Source organism: Schistocerca nitens, chromosome 1 (assembly GCF_023898315.1).
Source record: "Schistocerca nitens isolate TAMUIC-IGC-003100 chromosome 1, iqSchNite1.1, whole genome shotgun sequence".
NCBI classification, from domain to species: Eukaryota; Metazoa; Arthropoda; class Insecta; order Orthoptera; family Acrididae; genus Schistocerca; species Schistocerca nitens.
In genome coordinates, this window is record NC_064614.1 from 1,099,943,784 (window position 1) to 1,099,971,545 (window position 27,762).

At 43.6% G+C, this 27,762-nt stretch overlaps 1 protein-coding gene across 1 annotated transcript in view; it reads left to right on the plus strand.

Annotated features, from left to right (window-relative positions):
• The window catches only part of LOC126230929 (uncharacterized), a 344,514-nt gene that overhangs the window by 172,439 nt on the left and 144,313 nt on the right, over nt 1-27,762 (plus strand). The window contains exon 11 of the mRNA XM_049942408.1: nt 10,740-10,947. Coding sequence (XP_049798365.1) covers nt 10,740-10,947 — 208 coding nt within the window. The remainder of the gene's footprint in view (nt 1-10,739; nt 10,948-27,762) is intronic.

Consider the following 27,762-nt stretch of genomic DNA (forward strand, 5'->3'; position numbering starts at 1 on the left):
TGTATTTCTCCAAGCATACGAAAATTCATTAGAAGTAATGCAACAGAAATATATTCCGGCTAATACGAGGGTTGTCCATAAAGTAAGTTCCGATCGGTCACGAAATGGAAACCACAGTGAAAACCAAAAACGTTTTATTTGCAACAGTTAGGTACACCTTCCACCTACTTCTCTACATAGTCACCGCTCCAACTTCGAGTTTTGTCGTGGTGTTGTATCAACTTTCCAATATCCTTGTCATAGAAAGCAGCCGCCTGTGCTTTCGGCCAGTTATCTGCACTGGTCTGCAGCTCGTTGTCTGTAGAAAATTTTGTCTTCATAGCCAGCGCTTCTTGTCACCAGAGATGAGACTCAGGGGGAGCCAATTACGGACTGTATTGTGGGTGATCAAACACTTCTAATCGGAAACGCTGCAGTAGCGTTTTCATTGTTCCTTCAGTGTGCAGCCGAGAATTGGCATGAAGAAGGAACTGCTCGACAGTTGTGTTATGTGGGCTGCGTGACACAGGCGAAATCTCTTACGAGGCCCTCATACATGGCGGGAGATGCTATTCCCTATGCATCTTTACGTGCTCACTGTTCACTCAAAACTGAAAAGAGCGACGCGACACAATACTAGAGACACTGCCCAATACATCTGTGCAAAGCTTTACCAGATTTTCCCAATGTGGTTTCCATTTCGCGACCGATCGGAACACACTTTCTGGTCAACCTGCGTACAGTAGCAACAAGTATGAGGCTTTCTTAACTGAAGCATGAATGGTGGTGTCAGAGCTGCGACTTGGTGGCTCCTGCATTGCATCATGTAGCAAAGAGGCTCCAAGTGCGGGCGGGCCATGTGACTGCCGCCATCCAACCTCTATCACAGCGCATAGGGGCACTCATGGTACGCGCCACTGGAGGCATGGCTCAGTGGGCCTGTTCCATTAGGCCCACTGGATCCCGCGTGGCCATTATCGGCGTCTGCCAGGAACTTGCGTTGCTGTTGCCAACTTTTAGATGCCCATGAGCTGGTATCGATATGTGATGCCACAGAAAGTATAAATCTAATCGGTTCCTAGCGTGATTCTCCGCCCCCACCACCTCCCTCCCTCACCCTGGCACGACCAAACCTAGAAAACATAGGCGGAGAAAAGACAATGTCCAGAACTTGGTAAAACTTCCAAATCAGTTGTAAGGTCGGTTGACTGCTACCATTTGCAGTGCTAAATAAAGCTAACTGCCCCATATCTTCCACACTACAAACTTCTTAACAAAAAAAGCCAATACTCTGCGGTCGTCAAACAGTTGCACAAAATACAGGCCTGTATCTTTCTTGTAGATTTTTGGAGCATTTCTGGAGACCGAAAATCTTATCCATAACAATCAAAAACGACTCTAAAAACAATGATCGTGCGAAACCTAGCTCTCTCCGTTCCTCCACGACACCCAGAAAGCAGGACCAGGTAGATGACATATTCCATGAATACCGGAAGCCTTTCGATACAGCTCCGCATTGTCACCTAATGAACAAAACACAAGTGTACAGAATATCAGACCGACCGTGTGCTTGGACTGAAGAGTTTCTAACAGACAGAACACAGCATGCTATTTTCAACGGAAGGAAGTCTTGAGACGTAAAAGTAACTTCGGGCGTGTCCCAAGGGAGTTTTATAGGACCATTACTTTCCACAATGTGCAGACTGATCCGAAAGTCCTGCCCCTAGGACAGAGTCCACATTGATAATTGAGTAGTTTTGGCCCACAGAACAAATTCGTTTCCAGGAACAATGACATGAACAACCATTCAAAGCAAAACTGCCTGATGAACTTGGGCTCGAAGCAGCTACCTTAACAACTATGAGCACTTATTCATCTTCGATACTGTGAAGCAAATCTCTTCTACTGCAAAATCTTTGCTTCCCATATTTTGAGAGGAGTTAGTACGTCCCAAATGGTTCAAATGGCTCTGAGCACTATGGGACTCAACTTCTGAGGTCATTAGTCCCCTAGAACTTAGAACTAGTTAAACCTAACTATCCTAAGGACATCACAAACATCCATGCCCGTGGCAGGATTCGAACCTGCGACCATAGCGGTCTTGCGGTTCCAGACTGCAGCGCCTTTAACCGCACGGCCACTTCGGCCGGCAGTACGTCCCAAAAAAAGTCTAGTAAACAAGGATGCAAAATCCACATCTCAAGAGCTGTGTGCACTTTTCCAGTAGAAGAGACTTGTTACACACTAGTGATGATGTGCTCATAGCTCGTAAAATGCACGGATTACAGCCCAAGTTTCTAAATTTTTCTGCTTCGAATGATCGTTCCTGTCATACCCCTGAATGCGATTTTGTCCTATGCGACTAGACTATTGAAGCATCAAAGTAGACTTTGTCTTATGTCTCATGACTTTTGAATCACACATTGTACACACATCAAAAAAAGCTTTGCATCACCTCCGGTCTGAGAGTTCCGGAACCGGTACAGACAATTGGAATATCAACATAAACATCGTTTCCACTCTTTTCATTGCTCATGAAAACCACACATTGCATGTTGTACCGCCATACAGCGAGACCTTCAGAGGTGGTGGTCTAGATTGTTGTACATACCGGTATCTCTAATACCCAGTAGCACGTCCTCGTGCATTGATGCATGCCTGTATTCGTCTTGGCATACTATCCACAAGTTCATCAAGGCACTGTTGGTCCAGACTGTCACACTCCCCAACGCCAATTCGGCGTATCTCCCTCAGAGTGGTTCACAGGTTACGTCTTCCATAAACAGCCATTTTCAATCTATCCCAGGCATGTTCGATAGGGTTGATGCCTGGAGAACATGCTGGCCACTCTAATCGAGCGATGTTGTTATCCTGAAGGAAGTCACCCATAAGATGTGCACGATGGGGGCGCGAATTGTCTTCCATGAAGACGAATGCCTCACCAATATGCTGCCGACAGAGTTGCACTATCGGTCGGATGAAAGCATCCACGTATTATACAGCCGTTACGGTGCCATCCATGACCACCAGCGGCGTACATCTGCCCCACATAATGCCACCCCAAAACAGCAGGTAACCTCCACCTTGCTGCACTCGTTGTACACTGTGTCTAAGGCGTTCAGCCTGACCGGGTTGCCTCCAAACACATCTCCGACGATTGTCTGGTTGAAGGTATATGTGACACTCATCCGTGAACATGATGCCAATCCTGATCGATCCATTTGGCATGTTTTGGCCCCATCTGTACCGCACTTCATGGCGTCGTGGTTGCAAAGATGAACCTCGCCATGGGCGTCTCGAGTGAAGTCGCGCATCGTGCAGCCTATTGCGCAGAGTTTGAGGCGTAACACGACGTCCTGTGGCTGCATGAAAAGCATTATTCAACATGATGACGTTGCTGTCAGGATTCCTCCGAGCCATAATCCGTAGGTAGCGGTCATCCACTGCAGTAGTAGCCCTTGAGCGGCCCTAGCGAGGCATGTCTTCGACAGTTCCTGTCTCTTTGTATCTCCTCCATGTCCGAACAACATCGCTTTGGTTCGCTCTGAGATTTATGGACACCTCCCTTGTTGAGAGCCCTTTCTGGCACGAAGTAACAATGCGGACGCGATCGAACCACGGTATTGACCGTCTAGGCATGGTTGAACTACAGACAATATGAGCCGTATACATCCTTCCTGGTGGAATGACTGGAACTGATCGGCTGTCGGACCCCTCCGTCTAATAGGCGCTGCTCATGCATGGTTGCTTACATCTGTGGGCGGATGTAGTTACATCTCTGAACAGTCAAAGGAACTGTGTCTGTGATACAATATCCACAGTCAATGTCTATCTCCAGGAGCTCTGAACCGGGGTGCCGCAAAACTTTTTTTGATGTGTGTATATACCCCATACATATCGAACTCTTTCCGCACATACTGTTACGGAGAAAATTTGTGATTGTATTCACTGTAGCGCTTAATATTTGTCTTGTACCCTCCACTGTCTCACAAAACACAGCTTCGTTAGAGGTCATATGATCCAGAGAGAGGCTCGGTTTCGTCCTGTGAGTGCTACGCTGCCGCTACAAGAGCGTGTATTCAACTTCCGTGCTACGTTACAGCTTTCCACTCTTGCACGCTTTAGTAGACGAAACGAGTCGACAAGTAGAAAGCGACCATAGCGCCACCGTTGTCGGGCTCGTCATACCAGCCCAGTTGTATCGAGGTCAACGAGAAATACAGGCCGTGGTGCGTACGTCACAGCACGTGACACTGCAGGTCTTACGAGTGCCAGCAGCCGTCTGCGAGTAACTGTATCAGAACAGTTTAACAATTCTTGACTGCTCGTTTAAATGTATGTAAGCTCTTGATAGCAAACGAGTAATTTAAGACCTTTAGTGGGTACCTTTCATTTGCATATTGGTTTCCTGTGGGCCCTGCATGGTGCCTAGCGCTCGCAAAGTGTGGCGGAGAAGCAGTCTAATGTGACGTCAGACGTCACAAGTTCGTTACAGGAAGTTCGTTGCAGAGCCATTGCAGTCCTAATTCTGAGTTTTCTATCCTCCCTTGGGTATCATTGTAGGCTCCTGAGAAACTTCAATTCTGCCCTCTGGATTCCTCTTACTTTCCTAGATCCGCCTACATACAATATGACCTACTTCATTCTTCCCACGAAGCAACCGGTACTCGCTTTGAATACCGCGCCGCCTGTTGCTGCAAAATCCCTTTTTATCTCCATCGCCTTTATTCCTAGTGGGATAATGGCTAAGCGTTCAGAGCGTTTCCCTCGCGTATAAAGCACACGCTGCTGCTTCTGTACTTTATGAATTTTTCCCTTCGTCGGATCCCTGAACGTTTTGAATAAAGAACTGGCGTTCTTCAGTGCTATCTTCTACGATTATTCACTTATGAGACACAAAATTTTCTTCTTTACACAAAACTGTATGCAGTCTCCAATTCCTCAATGTCCATTAATCTAAGGTCCTTTCGTCTGCTTGACCAGTATACTCTTAGAGCCACATGGCTCATCAAAGGAAAGGATACGATTATCATTCATTATCGAGCATGACAGCCTACCGCCATTACGTCTTTGACAAGAGCAGCAAACTGAATGCTACATTTACTACTGAAGAAGTTACCGACGTGAAAATGTCGTGAGATGAAACTAAATATATCCAAAATAACAGAGATTAGCAATTTGGTGTCGATATAAGCCATCAGAAGTACTCGAGCCAACACAGAGGCTTAACGACAATCGTTTTTCCAGCGAACCATTCGCGACTGGAACAGGAGAACGGGAAGCGACAGTGGTACACCATGTACCTTCCTCCACGCACCTCAAGGTGGCTTGCAGAGTATAGATGTAGATGCAAATGTAACTGTACAACCTGAAACCGTTCATCTGAACTGACAGAGCTCCGTCAACAAATGTTGAACTATTGTAGTCTTGCAGTCTGGTAAATATGGAATGTAACATACTTGAACGGAACAGAGCAGGCAGGTATTTAAATCAAGCAAGTTTACCACCAGACGGCAGTACAGTGTGAAACTCAAATTCACTGCAAAAATTTCGAATGTTGGTCACGGATATTTTCTGCGTAGCCGTGCGGTGCTAGGCGCTACAGTCTGGAACTGAGCGACCGCTGCGGTCGGAGGTTCGAATCCTGCCTCGGGCATGGATGTGTGTGATGTCCTTAGGTTAGTTAGGTTTAATTAGTTCTACGTTCTAGGCGACTGATGACCTTAGAAGTTAAGTCGCATAGTGCTCAGAGCCATTTGAACCATTTTTCTGCGTATTTTGATATAAGGATCCAGTGGCTCGATGAGGAGTAATGACACATCATTTTCTGGCCTCCATTTATCTTCGTACCTGCAGTACCCTGAAAATTTCAGCAGAACACTGCAGATATCGACGGTTTGCGTCTTGCCTCTAGACAAATATGCTCCGTTCACTCACGACTCTGGCTGTTTACAGCAGTAATGGATTATTTGGTCTTCACCTTCAGGTTTGCCTTCAGTACAGTTTCATTTGCGAAACGAACATAGTGCTGATATGTTTCAGCAACGCGTATTCCATCTTCGTATTTTCAGTTTGTGAATAAGAAATTTTCTTCTAGGGCTGCTGAGATATCGAAACTCCTTGTGTGACTCCAAATTCTGACTCTCCCACCATCTTGACGAAATGTAATCGAATCAGTGGCAGTAAGAGAGTCATTCCCCTCTATAGCAACATAAGATGAATCAATGTCTGTTTCTCAAGTTTTTAGCATAGATTTCGTTGAAAATGGAAAGCTTTTTCAAAATTTACAGATCCCAGACAAAATGGGAATTCATGCCCCTTCCTCCTTTCTGTAATTTCTATCACCATTTCGTCATTATGTTGTTTCTAGTAATAAAGGGAACTTGTTCGTTTGCTGTTCAAATCCCAGTCGTTTCCCTATACGATAGGCAATGCTTTTAATGAGTATCTTGCTTATCGGGAAAAGGTGTCTTATTCTGTTTTATTTATGTAGTAAGCTGCCATAGTTGATGACACTGCAACATGATCTGTGAATTAACGACAAAGAAAATAGCGAAACGTATCACTTGTTTCAAGACAACATTTTAATTAAGTCAACTGAGGGTTCTTGGTGTAACATTGTGATTGTCGAAACATTTTTTAGCCTTGTTTTACGAACGTAATTATTACTGCACGACCTCGATGTCAAATAATAGGCCCATTTGCTCATACACGTGCCGATTCTTGCCTTAAAATACAGAAATTGTTTCTGTTCAAAATCTGGACAAAGTTATATTTGTATCTTGTAACAGTCATTAAGACAGCATTTAAAATCACTACAAATAAACATACACTGGAGTAGACTATGTGCACAGAAATAGGAATTTGTGTCATAATCTATTTATGAATAAAGACACCAAGGATCGTCTCCTACGTAGAGGTTGTAACATTGTCTAAAAGGGGTATAGAATTGAATTGACTTTGCTCATTCAATAGTAAATCTATTTTTTTTTAAATTGTAATATTTCTATGTCAGTGAGCTTATCATACTTTCCGTTGTGAAACAGGACTTCAAAAGTGTTTCGTCTAGTTAATACAATATTTACTCATTCATTCATTCATTCGTTCATCCATCCATCCACCCATCCATTGAGCGTGTTCAGTAGATTTCACCAAGAAGAGAGTCTTCAAACATGTGGAAAGAGTCGAAGCATAAATTAGTAAAAGGTAGAAAAGTGGTAGAAACTGCATCTGTATTAAGAATAAACTACCACTATCCTGTTTAATGGTTTTGGTGGTTATGTCAGCTGAATTTAATCCAAAGTAGAAAAGGTAGATGCTACTTCGAAAGATGCTGCAAACACGATAGTTGTATTGCCGTTTGTCTGGTAATTCTCTGAACAAAATTGTTCCATACATCTTAGATATTAAGTCCTATTTGCAGTTCATTTCTCCGTGGCATGCATCTTTACAATGAGCAGTTATACAGTTCTATTTGTCATATACCTAACAGAAGTTTTCAACCCTTAAACCTAGATACTAGCACTCCTGAAAGAAAGGATATTGCGGAGACATGGCTTCTGCAAGGTTCGCAGGAGAGCTTCTGTAAAGTTTGGAAGGTAGGAGACGAGGTACTGGCAGAAGTAAAGCTGTGAGGAGGGAGCGTGAGTCCTGCTCAGTTGGTAGAGCACTTGCCCGCGAAAGGCAATGGTTCCGAGTTCGAGTCTCGGTCGGGCACACAGTTTTAATCTGCAGGGAAGTTTCATGATCACTATGTGATCGAAAATCGATTCTCCCATCAATAAAACGTCAATATTACGGCCAACGCTGACTTTCCCTTTAATTGTATTGTATGTTAACCGGGGGTGTAGAAACGACGGAGAGGCTCCGTCCCCACCGCAGCCGCAGTGGTCCACAACCCCACGACGACTACCGCACTCCACTTCACCCCTCCACCGCCCACACCGAACCACTCTTTCAGGGTTATTGTGCGGTTTGGCCCCCGGTGGAAACCCCCAGCCCCACGAGATAACGTCTCAAACCATACGAGTGTAACCCCTATGTTAGCTTGTGTACGCGTACATGGACAACTTGTTTGCGCAGCAATCGCCGACATAGTGAGGCGGAATAAGAGGAACCAGCCCGCATTCAGAGAGGCAGATGGAAAACCGCCTAAAAACCATCCACAGACTGGCCGCCTCACCGGACCTCGTCATAAGTCCGCCGGGCGAATTTGTGCCGGGGACGAGGTGCTCCTTCCCAATCAGGAAAGCTGTGTGTTAGACCGCACGGCTAACCGGGCGGGCAATAACAAAAAAATGGTTCAAATGGCTCTGAGCACTATGGGACTTAACATCTGTGGTCATCAGTCCCCTAGAACTTAGAACTACTTAAACCTAACTAACCTAAGGACATCACACACATCCATGCCCGAGGCAGGATTTGAACCTGCGACCGTAGCAGTCACGCGGTTCCTGACTGAGCGCCTAGAACCGCGAGACCACCGCGGCCGGCAGGGCAATAACAACCTTACTTTGTATATGAAGAAGCAATTTTTGTTTTGTGTTGTGCTACTGATGGAGATTTACGCAAGTATTCGGTTCTTTCACCATTTTGCATTCAATAACGAGAACAAAGGCAGGATGAAGGTATTAGAGAGAGTGAGCTTTAAGGTAGGAAATGTCACTCAAGACATCTTGTATATTTATAGCATCCCTGTGGGGCTGAAAGCTTAATGGTAAAGGAAAGAAGGCAGAAAACTAGAAACCAGAAGAGAGGCCTTGAAGGAAAGGAGCATCCTAAGTACAGATCCGGGGCCTTCTAAAGAGGTGGCATAAGAAAAAACGTTGGGTTGAACTTCAGATTGAATTACCTTAAAATTGACTTATTTAGTTTTATGTACCTTTTTGAATCTACACTTGCGTCTACAAACCCAATAAATGTTGTCTCGAGAGCAAATTTTGATATGCTGAATGTAAGCTGAGATATGGAGCGACAAGTTTGAAATTTTACAGTAATTTCATACCCTACTTGCAGACGTATAATTAAAAAAATATTACAATTCTCGTAGTCGATATATTCAAATGACCTGATGACAGAAGCTTGTGTTCAAACTCTTTAGATATAGTGAGCATCTCTCATATATACACTACTGGCCATTAAAATTGCTACACCAAGAAGAAATGCAGGTGACAAACGGGTATTCATTGGACAAATATATTATACTAGAAATGACATGTGATTACATTTTCACGCAATTTAGGTGCATACATCCTGAGAAATCAGAACCGAGAACAACCACCTCTGGCCGTAATAACGGCCTAGATACGCCTGGGTATTGAGTCAAACAGAGCTTGGTTGGCGTGTAGAGGTACAGCTGCCCATTCAGCTTCAACACCAGTTCATCAAGAGTAGTGACTGGCGTATTGTGACGAGCCAGTTGCTGGGCTACCATTGACCAGACGTTTCCAATTGGTGAGAGATTTGGAGAATGTGCTGGCCTGGACAGCAATCGAACATTTCTGTATCCAGAAAGGCCCGTGCAGGACCTGCAACATGCGGTCGTGCATTATCTTGCTGAAATGTAGGGTTTTACAGGAGTCGAATGAAGGGTAGAGCCACGGGTCGTAACACATCTGAAATGTAGCGTCCACTGTTCAAAGTGCCGTCAGTGCGAACAAGAGGAGACCGAGACATGTAACCAATGGCACCCCATACCATCATGCCGGGTGATACGCCAGTATGTCGATGACGAATACACGCTTCCAATGTGCGTTCACCGCGATGTCGTCAAACACGGATGCGACCATCATGATGCTGTAAACAGAACCTGGATTCATCCGAAAAAATGACGTTTTGCCATTCGTGCACCCAGGTTCGACGTTGAGTACACCATCACAGGCGCTCCTCTCTGTGATACAGCGTCAAGGGTAACCGCAGCCGTGGTCTTCGAGCTGATAGTCCAAGATGCTGCAAACGCCGTCGACCTTATCGTGCAGATAGTTGTTATTTTGCAAACGTCCCCATTTGTTGACTCAGGGATCGAGACGTGGCTGCACGATCCGTTACAGCCATGCGGGTAAGATGCCTGTCGTCTCGACTGCTAGTGATACGAGGCCGTTGGGATCCAGCACGGCGTTCCGTATTACCGTCCTGAACCCACCGATTCCATATTCTGGTAACAGTCATTGGATCCTGACCAAAGCGAGCAGCAATGTCGCAATACGATTAACCGCAATCGCAGTAGGCTACGATCCGACCTTTATCAAAGTCGGAAACGTGATGGTACGCATTTCTCTTCCTTACACGAGGCATCGCAACAACGTTTCACCAAGCAACACCGGTCAACTGCTGTTTGTGTATGAGAAATCGGTTGGAAACTTTCCTCATGTCAGCACGTTGCAGGTGTCGCCACCGGCGCCAACCTTGTGTGAATGCTCTGAAAAGCTAATCATTTGCTTATCACAGCATCTACTTCCTGTCGGTTAAATGTCGCGCCTGTAGCACGTCATCTTCGTGGTGTAGCAATTTTAATGGCTCTCTCTCTCTCTCTCTCTCTCTCTCTCTCTCTCTCTCTATATATATATATATATATATATATATATATATATATATATATATATATAAGTTGTGGATTTTGTGCGACTTTTAAATATTGTGTGGTTTTTTATAAACGTGCCCCCTTAATAAACTTTATCTGAAGAGCCGTGTTGGTCGAACGAGTCCAGCAGCAGCGCAGCGCGCCGTGCATGCGCAGAGCGGCCGGGCTGGCGGCCATATAGGCGGGCGGCGCGCGCCGTGGAGCCAGTGGCGGCGCTCCTCCCGGAATGGCGCCAGCAGCGATCGTGCCGCTGCCACTGCTACTGGCGCTCTCGCTGCCACTGCTGGCCGCCGGCGAGGCGCTCAGGTGGTGGCAGACTGGCGTCGTCTACCAGGTCTACCCCAAGTCCTTCAAGGACTCCGACGCCAACGGCGTGGGGGACATCAAAGGTGAGTCGAGCGCAAACGTGGCGGACCAACGAACGCCGCAGACGTGCGAGACAAAGAGGTACGCGAAGTTCGCCGCCGATTTGCGGACACGGCCTTCGCCAAGTAGTTTCGGCACCGATGATGATCCGATCGCAGGGAAAGCTTTCGTCGAGCTGACAGTGCCCACAAATTTCTGCTTTCAAGCCGTCGTGCAGTCATTCCGGACACTACCAGTACATAAGACTGGTTCAGAAGGCATGAAAAATGACAATAATGTAACTTCTTATGCGCCATATAGTTAGGCCAGGAACAGATAATTCAACACTTGATTCAAGTACCTAGCAGCACCCGTTCGTGAAACATTTCAGTTTTCCCTGAAATCACTAATTAAGTTTTATAATTGCGGTGATGACTTTCACGAAATATTTTTCTTTTGTTTTACTTATTTATTTCTTTATTTGCGAAATATACCTCACTCTGGTCAATTTGTTACTTCGTTTGCCCATTTTCCATCCTTCAAAAAATAAATAAATAAATAAATAAATAAAATTAAATAAAATAAAATGTTCAATTGTGTGTGAAATCGTATGCGACTTAACTACTAAGGTCATCAGTCCCTAAGCTTACACACTACTTAACCTAAATTATCCTTAGGACAAACACACACACCCATGCCCGAGGGAGGACTCGAACCTCCGCCGGGACCAGCCGCACAGTCCATGACTGCAGCGCCTAAGACCGCTCCACTAATCCCGCGCGGCTTCCACCCTTCGTTTGGCTATGAAATTTCGGCAAAAGTTTTACCTCAAATCTAATAAAGGTCTTCTTAATCACCTTGATTACTTTCAAGAAATGAAATATTTTTTCCAAAACTAGAATTTATGCTGGTGAATTTTTTCGTCACGAAAATTATCTTGTCTATCTTCGTTTTTTTTGGTAAAGTATGAGTAATACTTGCAGTATTTTTATTTTATAGCCTTATCTCTTAAATATATGCCTGCGCCAAGAGTAGCCCAAAGTCATGCATGTAACTGACAGAATAACGTATGATCACTTTGATAAGCAAAAACAAATAGACGCGTTAATAAATGTGTGATATTGTGATATCGTCCTAGTTAATACGAATATATTTGTGTCGTAAACTTGTCGCCTCAGCCTCCATGTCATAAACTGCTTTCGTAGCTGAGGTCACTGATGTACGACTATGCGGTGGCGTTCGACTCGTAGGTAAGCCGTTTCGAATTGTGGTAGTGGAATATGTTCACTGCCAATATTTGGCCGAAGAGAGGTGATGTAAAGTTTCTGATCACCAGTCTTTGCGCCAGCGCCCTGAATTAAATTCTAGTCCTCAACGCAGTGTCACGTGACACTTTTGGTAGTGATCCCTCCGTCGCATGAGAACGTTAAGTTTGGCGGCCCGTTGGTGCTTTTCGAGAAGAGAGGCCTAACTGGATTTCATCCTCTCCCCGCCCTTCATCTACATCTACATGGTTACTCTGCAATTCACACTTAAGTGCCTGGCAGAGAATTCATCGAACCATTTTCATACTACTTCTCTCCCATACCACTCTCGAATGTCTTGTGGGAAAAAGGAACACCTATATCTTTCTGTTCGAGCTCTGATTTCTCTTATTTTATTATGATGATCCTTTCTCCCTACGTAGGGTGCGTGTCAACAAAACATTCTCGCATCCACAACAACACAAACTCGGCACTACAGTGTACAAGCACTCAAGGCAGTTAACCCTACGACATAGATATTGCTCAACCACAATATCATTGCACCAGCGAGTGAGGGCGCTATGGTCAGCTTTTGTATCGTGATATTTCACACTGATCCACTTGACGGTATACACACTAGTGTCTTGAAATCATTCATAGTGCTATGTGCTTTCCTTAGTCACCACTGTATTTGTTTAGTGTAACGTCACCGGATGTTTCTGATAACGGTCACGTGCAATAATATCGTGCTCCGGTAGTACACACATGACACTTTATAATATGTCGGAGGAAAGCAATACCAAAACATCTCAATTACAGTCCTGCCAAGAGTAACGATGAAAAATTCTTGCATCTTCCACTCTACACTCATTCCCTGAGTACGGCATCAACTTGACTTTGACCCATCTAAACGGGCTCGTATTACACTCATGGCCCATAATTGGGCAATGTGGTACAAGCAGAATAGGGCAGCTGTTGATGTGAGACGATGTGTAACGGCCCAGTATGGTCCAAGATTAATAGGTGGAGAACGGCCTACACCCTGGTCCCTGAAATCACCTTCGATCCTACGGATTCTACTTTCTGAGGTCAGCTCAGAAGTGACGTGTTTAATGCACTCCTTCAAACGGTCAAAGAACTGGAGCAGCAGGCAATACGGTTTTGTCAATATTTAGGAGATGATCAAGGGAATTTTGAAAGATTTCGTAACGCAGTGGAGAGACTGGTACAACAGTGCATCTGTTTTATAAAGCGACACGTGGAACACCACTTTTGACTGCTACGAATATGCAGTAAATTGTAACATTTGGCGTGCTAAAGTAGTATTACGTTTTCTGTTAAGATAGGTCATGGGCGAAATTTGAGCCGAATTAAATGGGGGCTGTACACAAAAATTTGCATTTAACATATTATTATTATTATTTGTATGGCTTACATGGTTACTTTACCATCGGCCTTGCCGCAGTTGTGCCACAGGTTCCCGTCAGATCACCGAAGTTAAGGGCTATCGGACTTGTCTAGCACTTGGATGGTCCACCGTCCAGGTCTGCCGAGCGCTTTAGGCCAGCAGTGTGCACGCAGCCTTTGTGAGGCCTATTGAGTAGCAGCGGCACCATTCACGAAAAATGACAACGGCCGAGACAACGGTGTGCTGACCACAAGCCCCTCCGATTCCGCATCCGGTGTCGCCTAAGGACAGAGGATGACACGGCGACTGGTCGGTATCGTTGGACCTTCAAGGCCTGTTCTGACGGTGTTTGTTTGTTCTACATGATCGTTCTACATTCTTATGCTAAAACTTTACAAAGTATAGGGTGTGGTCCATTGATCGTGACCGGGCCAAATATCTCACGAAATAGGCGTCAAACAAAAAAACTACAAAGAACGAAACTTGTCTAGCTTGAAGGGGGAAACCAGATGGCTCTATGGTTGCCCCGCTAGGTGGCTCTGCCATATGTCAAACGGATATCAACTGCGTTTTTTTAAATAGGAACCCCCATTTTTATCACATATTCGTGTAGTACGTAAAGAAATATGGATGTTTTAGTTGGACCACTTTTTTCGCTTTGTGATAGAGGGTGCTCCAATAGTAACAATCATATGGCTCACAATTTTAGACGAACAGTTGGTAACAGGTAAGTGTTTAAATTAAAATACAGAACGTAGGTACGTTTCGACATTTTATTTCGGTTGCTCCAATATGATACATTTACCTTTGTGAACTTATCATTTCTGAGAACGCATGCTGATTACCTGTAAATACCGCATTAATGCAATGCTCAAAATGATGTCCGTCAGCCTCAATGCATTTGGCAATACGTGTAACGACATTCCTCTCAGCAGCGAGTAGTTCGCCTTCCGTAATGTTCGTACATGCATTGACAATGCGCTGACGCATGTTGTCAGGCGTTGTCGGTGGATCACGATAGCAAATATCCTTCAACTTTCCCCACACAAAGAAATCCGGGGACGTCAGATCCGGTGAACGTGCGGGCCATGGTATGGTGCTTCGACGACCGATCCACCTGTCATGAAATATGCTATTCAATACCGCTTCAAGCGCACGCGAGATATGTGCCGGACATCCATCATGTTGGAAGTACATCACCATTCTGTCATGCAGTGAAACATCTTGTAGTAATATCGGTGTAACATTAAATAGGAAATCAGCATACATTGTACCATTTAGACTGCCATCGATAAAATAGGGGCCAATTATCCTTCCTGGTATAATGCCGCACCGTACATTAACCCGCCAAGGTCGTTGATGTTCCACTTGTCGCCGCCATCGTGGGTTTTCCGTTGCCCAATAGCGTATATTATGCCGGTTTACGTTACCGCTGTTGGTCTATGACAGTTCGTCGCTAAATAGAAAGCGTTAAAAAATCTGTCATTGTCCCGTAATTTCTCTTGTGCCCAGTGGCAGAACTGAAAACGACGTTCAAAGTCGTCGCCATGCAATTCCTGGTGCATAGAAATATGGTACGGGTGCAATCGATGTTGATGTAGGATTCTTAACACCGACGTTATTGAGATTCCCGATTCTCGCGCAATTTGTCTGCTACTGATGTGATGTGCGGATTAGCCGCGACAGCAGCTAAAACACCTACTTGGGCATCATCATTTTTTGCAGGTCGCATGTCGTAGTTGACGTTTCACATGTGGCTGAACACTTCCTGTTCCCTTAAATAGCGTAACTATCCGGCGAACGGTCCGGACACTTGTATGATGTCGTCCAGGATACCGATCAGCATACACAGCACACGCCCGTTGGGCATTTTGATCACAACAGCCATACATCAGCATTATATCGCAATTGGTAAACGGTCCATTTTAACACGGGTAATGTATCACGAAGCAAATACCGTCCGCACTGGCGGAATGTTAGGCGATACCACGTACTTACACGTTTGTGACTATTACAGCGCCATCTGTCACAAAGCGAAAAAACTGGTCCAACTAAAACATGCATATTTCTTTACGTAGTACTCGAATATGTAATAAAAATGGGGGTTCCTATATTAAGAAAACGCAGTTGATAGCCGTTTGACCTATGGCAGCGCCATCTAGCGGGCCAACCATAGCGCCATCCGGTTTCCCCCTTCAAGCTAGACGAGTTTCGTTCTTTGTAGTTTTTTCGTTTGATGCTTGTTTCGTGAGCTATTTGGCCGGGTCACTATCAATCGATCACCCTGTATAAATTATGAAATATACGTAAAACAATAGAAAATATAACCAAAAAAGACACAAGAATTTTATAGCTGAATATCTAGGTTCTTAGCGAGTCCACACATCTCGGTGTCACGAAATCCGACTCATTCAATTCACCAGGAAATTTCCGTAGTAAACACTTTTCAGTAAGGGGAGAATTTTCTGGAGGAAACTTCTGTCATATCGCTTTCTATTCATACACTACAGTTTTTCAGATACATTTCTACTAATCAGGGCAGTACTTAGTACAAAAGTCAGTAGTAGGTCGTAACCACACACTCGCAGTTGTCTCGCACTGCGGTCCTCTGCTGACCCGTTTTTACTGGAATGCTTTTACTTCTGTTATCATATACCATCAGATTATTTCGTCGGCTATGAACGAAATAATGAATATAGTTACATGCCCTTAACACCTGCGACCGTTCAAATGGTTCAAATGGCTCTGAGCACTATGGGACTCAACTGCTGTGGTTATCAGTCCCCTAGAACTTAGAACTACTTAAACCTAACTAACCTAAGGACATCACACACATCCAGGCCCGAGGCAGGATCCGAACCTGCGACCGTAGCAGTCTCACGGTTCCGGACTGCGCGCCTAGAACCGCGAGACCACCGCGGCCGGCCCTGCGACCGTGTTAACGACATAGTCTCCTTTCTCATTTCATCATATGCAGGCCACGATTCTTTTGTAAACACTATTTCCTTACACTGAATACAAGAAGATCTGCTGGGAGGAGTCTTGCAAAACGTTTCCATGCTCTTTAGAGTTGGAACACTTTTCCTAGTATGAGCAATAACTTGACTCACCGACTGGGCGACCGGAAAGTACAACTCTTCCTCAATGTCGCAGCATTCATACACCCTCGCTATGTTTTTTTGTCCTACTGTGAGTCGAGGATTTTCTTCTCCAGAGAGGAGTTGTGGGTCAAATCGGAGAGAGACCACAGCCGTCGCCTCTGAATTTTCTTTCAGAAAATTCAGACAGATCACTACGAAACGGAAGACGACAATAAACAAAATCGGCACTCCGGCTGCTGCGGTCTCAGCTCATTGTTTGCAAAGGAAGGCTGGTTGTTCGAAGGCTTGCAGCTTACTCTGATTTTCACATATGGAGCTCATCACAGCAGATACTACTTCTTTCGAATTATATCAAGAGACTGCCATATTTGACGTCCTTATCAAGTCCGCTCGCTAGGTGTGGTACTACAGAAACGTTTACCATCTAAATGGTTCAAATGGCTCTGAGCACTATGGGACTCAACTGCTGAGGTCATTAGTCCCCTAGAACTTAGAACTAGTTAAACCTAACTAACCTAAGGACATCACAAACATCCATGCCCGAGGCAGGATTCGAACCTGCGACCGTAGCGGTCTTGCGGTTCCAGACTGCAGCGCCTTTAACCGCACGGCCACCTCGGCCGGCGTTTACCATCTAACCTAGGATGGTGTATCACACACTTGTTATCAGAAGCGATACTCCACGACCCCTTCCTTTTCACGGACGAAGTTCCGTGACAAGACTTTTAGAAATGACCACAGTTTGGGCTCAAGAATGTGTTAGCCGTTACTGAGATTGGTGACGTATTTCGAAATACAGAAAGTTTCAGAAACAGCTTAAATAAAAAAAACAGTATAGTGTATTTAAACCGGGGACTTAGAAACGACGGAGAGGCCTCGTCCCTCCGTAGCCCTCAGTGTACACAACCCCGCAACATGCCTTGCAGTCCACCCACCCCGCCGCCGCCCTACACCGAACCCCAGGTTATTGTGCAGTTCGGCTCACAGTGGTCCCCCCATCCCAGGAACTTCTCATAGCAGAAGAGTGTAGCCCCAAATGTTTGCGTGGTAAAGTAATGATGATGTACACGTACGTGGAGACTGTTTGCGCAGCAATCACAGACGTAGTGTAACTGAGGTAGAATAGGAGAAATCAGCCCGCATTCGCCGAGGTAGATGGAAAACCGCTGTAAAAACCATCCACAGGCTGGCCGGCACGCCGGACCTCGACATTAATCCGCCGGGCGGATTCGTGCCGGGGACCGGCACGCCTTCCCTCTCGGGAAGCAGCGCGTTAGACCGCGCGGCTAGCCGGGCAGGCAACCTCTGTCTCACTAAACGGCTAAATCCGTCACCCAATACCAGTTACAGGTTACCTATATAACGGCTTCCAGAAATAACAAAAATTTGGTTTACAGTATTTCATATAATTATTGACCGAATTTAAAAAGCGAAAATGGTGTCAGAATCTACTTAAGAAGTACAATCTTGCATTAAAGGTTTGACACAAGAAATCAATTATTAAAGTTAGAAAATATGTATGCATCTTGAGGTAACAAAACTCAAGCCCCATAAATTATCCAGAATATATTCATCCAGTATTTGAGAATGATAGTCAAAGTTTACGCATAATTTCTAACATTTTTGAATTTTTTTCCTTGCTGACACACCCGCAAAACAATGAAAAGAAGAAAGTTTATCGCTTACTACTATTTATGTAGAAGAACGTAAGCGTCAGGCATAAGGCATAAATTTATTACTTCTTTGCTACTAACTCTATTCGCAACAGATTCTGCTCACGATATCCACGTAACAGTAACCACCGAATGTACCTGCTGAATTATTAAAACCAAATTAATTGGGGCTTAAACTATTATGGTTTTGAGTGCTTAACGTGAAATATTTGACACATTAACTCATTTGTAACGTAATCACACAAATCGGTTTTGAAGATAGGAGTTAGATTCTTTAAAGAATTGGTGTTGGAGGATTACTCGTTATATCCTACATGGTTCTTGTCACACCGGTGCGTGTGCGTATATGTTTATTAAATACCATAATTTTGACGAAGTGGTTGTATAATGTTCCTTTACGAATTCGTAGTGCTGATTTTAGTTGTTAAAGAAATGAAGAGCTTATTTCCAGTCTGATGTATCTGAATCACCGGCAATATTGTGTGTAGTGTCAAAACATTATTAAAGATTTTTATGTGAAGCTGCTTGCTTTTTCCTTTTCGATCGGGCGTTAATCCTCTTTAAAACAGTACCGGGAAATCAGTGTCGTATCCAAAGTGACATGGCACCTCCCGGCGTTTCTATCCAAACTATCGCATATCCGTGCAGCCAACAGAAACAATTTCTGAGCGGCGTGGTCGGCATATCGAAGAGTTGTGATTGTTGTCGACTGCGTTGACCGATAGACGCCAAACGTCACGAGTTTTGCACGGATTATTTAGTTTGTGTGTCGTATCAATACGTTACAAGCAGAAATATCGAAAATATCAAGCTGATATACCATAAATAGGCCGCGTAATTCGTCGTAATAGCTTAAGAGTGAAGATGTGCTAGTTATGGACATCAACCAACCTGCGCTGGGTTGTGGACACAACGATGGACGTTAACAGGCAGTAACATCTTAGCAAGAAGATTACAAAAGCATTTAGTCATCAATTCACGATTGTAAACTTAATCCTCAACACAACAGTTTTATTAACAATTCTATTCTGATACAGATACTCTAAGAAAGAGAGGGAAGGACAATCAGTGTCTTCAGTTTGAAATGGCATCTCGCTGTGTTTATAATAGTACATTATGAAACCTTCTGTAGCATGCTACCTTTGGCTGGATAGGTAATGTGAAACAGCCTTTGCCGGCCGGGGTGGCCGAGCGGTTCTAGGCGCTACAGTCTGGAACCGCGCGACCGCTACGGTCGCAGGTTCGAATCCTGCCTCGGGCTTGGATGTGTGTGATGTCCTTAGGTTAGTTAGGTTTAAAGTAGTTCTAAGTTATAGGGGACTGATAACCTCAGAAGTTAAGTCCCACAGTGCTCAGAGCCATGTGAACCATTTTTTTGAAACAGCCTTTAAATAAATCAGGGCTAGGCCATTTTATGACAAGGTATTTTCCTTTCGATGCAATTGAATTCTCTTCCGAGGAAATTACGATTAATTCACTATTTTTACCCCTTCTTCCCAGTATTTTCAGGCAAACATAAAGGTCTGTTTTTTTCTGAAAACCAGCAAGTTAAATAGTTCTTCAGATGACGTAGCTAGCGTTCAGTTTTACTACAAGACCTATAGACCTTTTTCTGCCACGTCATAAGAACTCGGATCTTTATCCGTATTACGTCCGTATTTTGAAGATAAACGTAGAGGCAAAAAACAGGTTTCAAAACTGTACATTAAGAAGAGTATTTAAAATTTTAATAATTAAAATTTAAGTTTCTTGGTCGTACGTAGCTTTGGCAACGCAACCTTCCGTTACATTCATCAGTTTATTGTTACTAGTTCCAGTCTCATGCTGGGTCTATGTGAAGTACTCGTAGCATTCATGAATACATTCGCACTTGACAACCTACCTCAAGGTCTGTGGAAGGAGTCTCTTCGTGTACCACTCATCTCCCTTCTTTATTTTTACATTTGCGAATAGTGATTTATTCCACATACACGGAAAGCGGAAAAATATCATCCACTAAGTCACAACGTGGACGAATTTGTGTGTTGGCTGATCGCGACAGACATTCGTCAAAGAGGACTGCGACGGAAAATAAGAGGACGACAACTACAAAAGTCACCACAGAACTGAATGTCCGCACGCGAACACTTTCAGCACCAAAACAACACGAGGTCAGCTCCAAAAGCAGGGAAGTGTCGAAGGAGCTGGAATTCCAGAACCACCTTTCAGTGGTGTAAACGTCCATAAAAAAACGTGGTAGCGAAGTCATAAAACTTGGACCATGGAGTAACGGAACAACGTTACTTGATCATATTAGGCTTGTTTAACACTGTTTCCAGATTCTGGCCCAATTTACGTCCCAAGAGTGAAATATGGCGGGGGTTCGGTGATGATTTGGGCAGTCATATCGCGGTATTCCATGGGCCCAACGTTACCCTGTAAGGTCGCATTGCTGTCAAAGGTTATGTGACGGTTTAGCTTGATCAGGTGCATCCCATAGTACAATGTTTGTTACCCAAAAGTGATTACATGTTTCAAGATGACGAGGCTCCTTTTTATACCACTCACAACTTCCAGGACTGCTTTCGTGAGCAAGGGGCTGAATTGTCACACCTCTCCTGGCCACCACAGTGATCAGATCTCAATATTAGAGTGTTTGTGGTCTGCTTTGTGAAGAAGGGAACGTGGTAGCTAACAGCCTCCATCAGAATGATTAAAATGGCTCTGAGCACTGTGGGACTTAACATTTTAGGTCATCAGTCCCCTAGAACTTAGAACTACTTAAGCCTAACTAGCCTAAGGACATCACACAAATCCATGCCCGAGGCAGAATTCGAACCTGCTACCGTAGCGGTCGCGAGGTTCCAGACTGAAGCGCCTAGAACAGCTCGTCCACTGCGGTGGCTCAGCCTCCATCATCGCTTCCTGAACTTTTTTATAGGCAGAATGAAATAGGAATCCCTTTAAAAGCACACAGGAGATGATTTATCCATTCGGTAACGTCTGGGGACTGTGCTGAATGCGAACGGGTTTCCTACAACGTATTAGGCACTGTAATGTGTTCTTAGTGTTTGCGTATTGTTATCCACTCCATGTGAATCTACAGGGTGGTCAAAACAAGGCTAACCCAGAAATTTTTCATGCACTGTCGGATAGGCAACCGATCTTACATCATCCGCTCTGGAGGCAGAATATGTAAGATAGGCAACCATCTCACATCATGCGCTCTGGATAGCGAAGATGTAAAATAGGCAACCCATCTTACATCTACCGCTCTGGGCGCGAGGGATGTAAGTTGTCTTCCCCATCTTAAGATACATGGATTTTTTTTCTGTTTCATTTTTTCCAACCATTATAATACTCAATCACTCTACCGTGTGTGACGGAAGGTATTTCTCCCCCTTCCTTTTCCAGTCATGTGTAGTGTGCACGGGAAGAACGATTGCTGGTAAGCCTCCATATGAGCTCCAATAACTTTAACATTCTTCTTCTAGTAATGTCTGCCGTTAGAGGTGTGTGAGTATCTCCGTAACGTTTTCATTCTCACTAAAACGATCCGTGATCAAACTCACTGTCTTCTTTGTATCTTCTCTAGCTGCTATATTAGACCTACCTCATAAGTGTCTCAGACTGTGGATCAGCACTAAAACAACAGTCGAATGCTGATGTTGTGAGCTGCTTCTTCAGTGGATGGATTATACTTCCTGACTACTCTTCCACTGAACTGCAGTGTGGCATCTGCCGTGCCTATCATTAGTTTTGTGAGGTAGTTCCACTTAAAATCACTCCGCACACATTTAATAGATGTGACTGATTACAGTGACTGTTTGTAAATTGGGCAACCAAATAAAAACAAGTCTGTACACCTCTTTAAGGGTAATATATTAAGTTTGTTTATATTGAGGTCACCTGAAAATTACTGCACCAATCGTTGAACCTCGACAGGTTTTCCAGACCTGCGACTGCCTGAACACAGAGGGCAAAGTACTTGCATAGTTACAGCACTGCCTCAAGCTCCGTCGCCATCACATCGCGGGGAAGTAAACACACACACAACACACACACACACACACACACACACACACTCACACACACACTCACCCACACACGTCCCACTAATAAGGCTGCAAAAATATCTTACCGGCTGCACACAATATATCCAAGCAATACTGAATTAACTTTTTATATCTTAGTGCCGACCGTGTCACATGGAACATCCTTTCGCCGATCACATACGCATTCCTGTACTACCTATGTACTGACATGACATGTGTTACAAACCACAACCGAAGGTGAGACAATACATGAGCAGAATGAGATTTCCACTCTGCAGCGGAGTGTGCGTTGATATGAAACTTCCTGGCAGATTAAAACTGTGCCCGGACCGAGACACGAACTCAGGACCTTTGCCTGTTGCGGGCAACTGCTCTACCAACTGAGCTACCCAAGCACGACTCACGCTCCGTCCTCACAGCTTTACTTCTGCCAGTACCACGTTTTAATCTGCCAGGAAGTTTCATATCAGCGCACACTCCGCTGCAGAGTGAAAATCTCATTCTGGAAACATCCCCCAGGCTGTGGCTAAGCCATGTCTCCGCAATATTCTTTCTTTCAGGACTGCTAGTTCTGCAAGGTTGGCAGGAGAGCTTCTGTTAAGTTTGGAAGGTAGGAGACGAGGTACTGGCAGAAGTAAAGCTGTGAGGAGGGAGCGTGAGTCGTGCTTGGGTAGCTCAGTTGGTAGAGCACTTGCCCACGAAAGGCAAAGGTCCTGAGTTCGAGTCTCGGTCCGGCACACAGTTTTAATCTGCCAGGAAGTTTCAATACATGAGCAATTTGATGATGCCCTCATTAAAATCTCATCTTACACAAAACTAAAAATACTACTGCGCTAGAACAACCAACATTTCGATCGTTTTGTAGCGGCGTTCGTGAGGCTAAAGACGTATTTGCACTGATTTGACGGTGAATCACAATAAGAAACCACCACTTACTTTTACGTAGCTCCGTTCTCCATCTAGTGTTTCCAACTCATTAGAGTTCAGTTTGCTAGGCAATTTTTTTGTTTTACTGATAAGGTAGTAGAGCAAAGTCTAAATTAGAAAAGGAGTGAGAGAAAGGCACTCATTATTACCAAATTTGTATAGCCTTTTCCATGCAAGCGTTAATTCTTTTAAAGGGGTAATATCTGGAGTTAACATGAAAAAAACTACCCTTCACTGATAAATATGTGCAGATGAAATTAGCTTAGCAGCTGATAATGAAAAATAGAGTATGCCTTATGAATTTACAACAGTTATGAAAAAGTTTGAAATTAAAATTAATACTGACAAAACCTAAATTCCGATAGCAGGAAAATCATTGATGTCAAAATTGAAAAAAAATAAAGCAGAAAATGTTGATAAATGTAGCATGGAAATCAGAAAAATAATTGCAGCAGCAAAATGTGCTTTCAGTAAAAGAAGAGATTTATTATTTAACAGTTTGTTTAGTAGAGAAAAGGAAAATAATTTGTCAAGAAAGTCAACTGTAGCGGGCTTCTTTATAACTGTGTAACCTGGACACTGTAAAAAAACGGCAGATAAAGCTTAAAGGTGATGGGTAGACTAACGAAAATCTGAAGGGCAGAAAGTAAATTTAATGAAGATATTTTGAAAGTGTTCAATGACCTGAGAAACCTAATAGTAACAAAAAGGAAAAAAAGGTTTCTGAACTTTTATTTAGGTACAGAAAAGAGAACCAAGCGAAGACCAAGAAAGAAAATGTTACAGATCTGTTGGAGGTTGCAAAGTATCGAAATTATCAAGAAATGGAAAGGACGGCACATAATATGGAAGAGTGATTGAAGCGTGCAATGGCCCTGCATTTATTCAAATACGAAACTAAAAGTACAAAAGGAAAAGTTGCAACGTTTTTGTAACTTTTCTAGAGCTGGAAGCGAAATATTGTTTGTGGTTATTCTTATTGATCGGTGTTCTCGACTAGTGTTAATCACTGTTATTCCATTATTTGGAAAGAGTCCTGAATGATTATTTCGTACACATCATGTGGAACTGTTGATTTTTTAATTCAGTCCAAGATCCAGTTTTAGGAATTCCTACAATTAAATCGATTTTTGGAACATATAGCGTTTGATACAAATCTTTCCACACTTGTTACGCAGCCATTACTTTACACACTGCCAGACATACCACAAATGTCTTCCATGCTACCCAGTGAACGACTTCTGGGCTATAAACAGCATCTTTCACCACAGCTCAAGACGCAAAATAGAAATAAAGATGTTTTACATTCAAAGCTAATACAATACAGAGATGTTTGGAAGTTAACAGTGACCTATGTCGCATTTCAGTTTCTTCTGTGCAATCATTACAATAATTTAAAAGTAGGAAAATTAATTTTATAAACTGAAATTATTATTCGGAAATATTTTTTTCATACTATTTCTTAATTGTGAAAGGTTAGTAAGAGAATTGTTCCTTTTATGAGACAGTATCACACGCATAATTGTTATTTACGCAGTCCATAGTAAAAAAATATGACTAATTACAGGGTTATTACAAATGATTCAAGCGATTTCACAGCTCTACAATAACTTTATTATTTGAGATATTTTCACAATGCTTTGCACACACATACAAAAACTCACACAGTTTTTTTAGGCATTCACAAATGTTCGATATGTGCCCCTTTAGTGATTCGGCAGACATCAAGCCGATAATCAAGTTCCTCCCACACTCGGTGCAGCATGTCCCCGTCAATGAGTTCGAAAGCATCGTTGATGCGAGCTCGCAGTTCTGGCACGTTTCTTGGTAGAGGAGGTTTAAACACTGAATCTTTCACATAACCCCACAGAAAGAAATCGCATGGGGTTAAGTCGGGAGAGCGTGGAGGCCATGACATGAATTGCTGATCATGATCTCCACCACGACCGATCCATCGGTTTTCCAATCTCCTGTTTAAGAAATGCCGAACATCATGATGGAAGTGCGGTGGAGCACCATCCTGTTGAAAGATGAAGTCGGCGCTGTCGGTCTCCAGTTGTGGCATGATTTTCCAGCATGTCCAGATACACGTGTCCTGTAACGTTTTTTTCGCAGAAGAAAAAGGGGCCGTAAACTTTAAACTGTGAGATTGCACAAAACACAACTTTTGGTGAATTGCGAATTTGCTGCACGAATGCGTGAGGATTCTCTACCGCCCAGATTCGCACATTGTGTCTGTTCACTTCACCATTAAGGAAAAATGTTTCTTCATCACTGAAAACAAGTTTCGCACTGAACGCATCCTCTTCCATGAGCTGTTGCAACCGCGCCGAAAATTCAAAGCGTTTGACTTTGTCATCGGGTGTCAGGGCTTGTAGCAATTGTAAACGGTAAGGCTTCTGCTTTAGCCTTTTCCGTAAGATTTTCCACACCGTCGGCTGTGGTACGTTTAGCTCCCTGCTTGCTTTATTCGTCGACTTCCGCGGGCTACGCGTGAAACTTGCCCGCACGCGTTCAACCGTTTCTTCGCTCACTGCAGGCCGACCCGTTGATTTCCCCTTACAGAGGCATCCAGAAGCATTAAACTGCGCATACCATCGCCGAATGGATTTAGCAGTTGGTGGATCTTTGTTGAACTTCGTCCTGAAGTGTCGTTGCACTGACTGACTGATGTGAGTGCATTTCAAGCACGACATACACTTTCTCGGCTCCTGTCGCCATTTTGTCTCACTGCGCTCTCGAGCGCTCTGGCGGCAGAAACCTGAAGTGCGGCTTCAGCCGAACAAAACTTTATCAGTTTTTCTACGTATCTGTAGTGTGTCGTGACCATATGTCAATGAATGGAGCTACAGTGAATTTATGAAATCGCTTCAATCATTTGTAATAGCCTTGTATTTGGTTTGACTTTCGTTTATGAAAATTGTAAATAGAACTCATCGATATAGCACAATAACTTAAAATGAAGAGACAAATACCTTGCGAAACAAACTACCGTATCTCAAACTTATTAAAAGTGGCAAAATATAACCATTAGAAGATGATGTTGACGAAGACAGCCTTAGAAAACACGTAACGGAGAATAATGTAAGAAGCTGACTTTTCGACAACTGAAGTCTTTCAGAAGTAGTTTATTGAGTCAGCTTTATCTTAAACAATCTCGAGCAGTGCTGTAATGGACGTAAGGTAGCCACTAAACTTCAAGTTTTCTGTAACGCCACCTCTGACTCATACCTGACGTTTTAGCACAAGACGCACTCCTTACGTAAGCATCAAGGCCACACACCTCGTCAGAATGAAATCTGAAGGCGTTGGGTTGATTCCGAATCATACTGAAATTCCGAGCGTGAAACTGTATACTGGTGTACCTATTTCCAGAAAAGCGGATCTCGTTCGGTTTGCGTTATTTTTGCATTCATTGTCTTTGCGGTAATGTTGCTGTAGCGCTCTGCATGTTCTTGCCTTCCTAGGTCACCAAAGAAGAAGCGGTTACTTCAGAACGAGAAACTTATTTAGAAAAATGACGCTTTTATGTCCTTCACAGTGGATGTGAACTTTCAGAGTGTCACGGACAGGCTTGTATTCTGGCGTAAATGGCGAACGATTAGGAAAATATGGTAGAGGCATTTACTTCTGTACTACCTGAATGTAGAAGCCTGCTTTCGAGCAAGGAGCTTCAGAAGCCGCTTTTACCTTCCTCCTGACGTGTCCGCGTTGACTATAGTTATTTTTGGTTATAAATCATATATCACAGATTATAACAGATTCTAAAGAAGTAACCTATGAGATCAACACTTCATTAAATTGCACCCGCATAACCAAACTAATTCCTTCCTTATTTAAGAACTACAAAAACCAGTCAGATTTTATATAACAATTTACAACCATATTGATTGTTAATCGACCTCGACTGTTTAAAAAAATACAAGGTGTTTCAGAGACCTTTACCAGCCACAAATTTTTGTTGGTTTGCTTGAATTAAAAAGCAACATGTTTCGAGGCACAAACATCATCATCAGGCTACAACGCCAATACAAAGACATTTAACAAACGAACACATAGGTATTAAAGTTGTTCTTTACAGTTGTGGCAAGTGGTGTGGCTACGCTGCGGAGAAACAGAAGGATTGTGGAATATAATATGAGGGAATATTTACTACGTTGTTAGTCTGCTGTTCGTACTTTTTTTTTTAAATGATCAGTCACTTTGTTCAAATGAAATGGTTGTCTTTTGCGGTATGTTTAGTTACATGCATTGCTGTGACTCCTTGAATCTTGCTGACCACTGTGTATAACATTGCAAAGGACACTAAAAACATGTCATCTAAATCAGTTCTGCTGGGCAGTAAAATCAAGACGGCGGTCCCATTAAAGGTTATTTCGACTTAATTATCGATGTGTCGATACTGATGTTACAGTACCTGTTACTTGCAAAAGCTTCTGTACACATTGCTGTCGTATCTCTGATGTTACAGT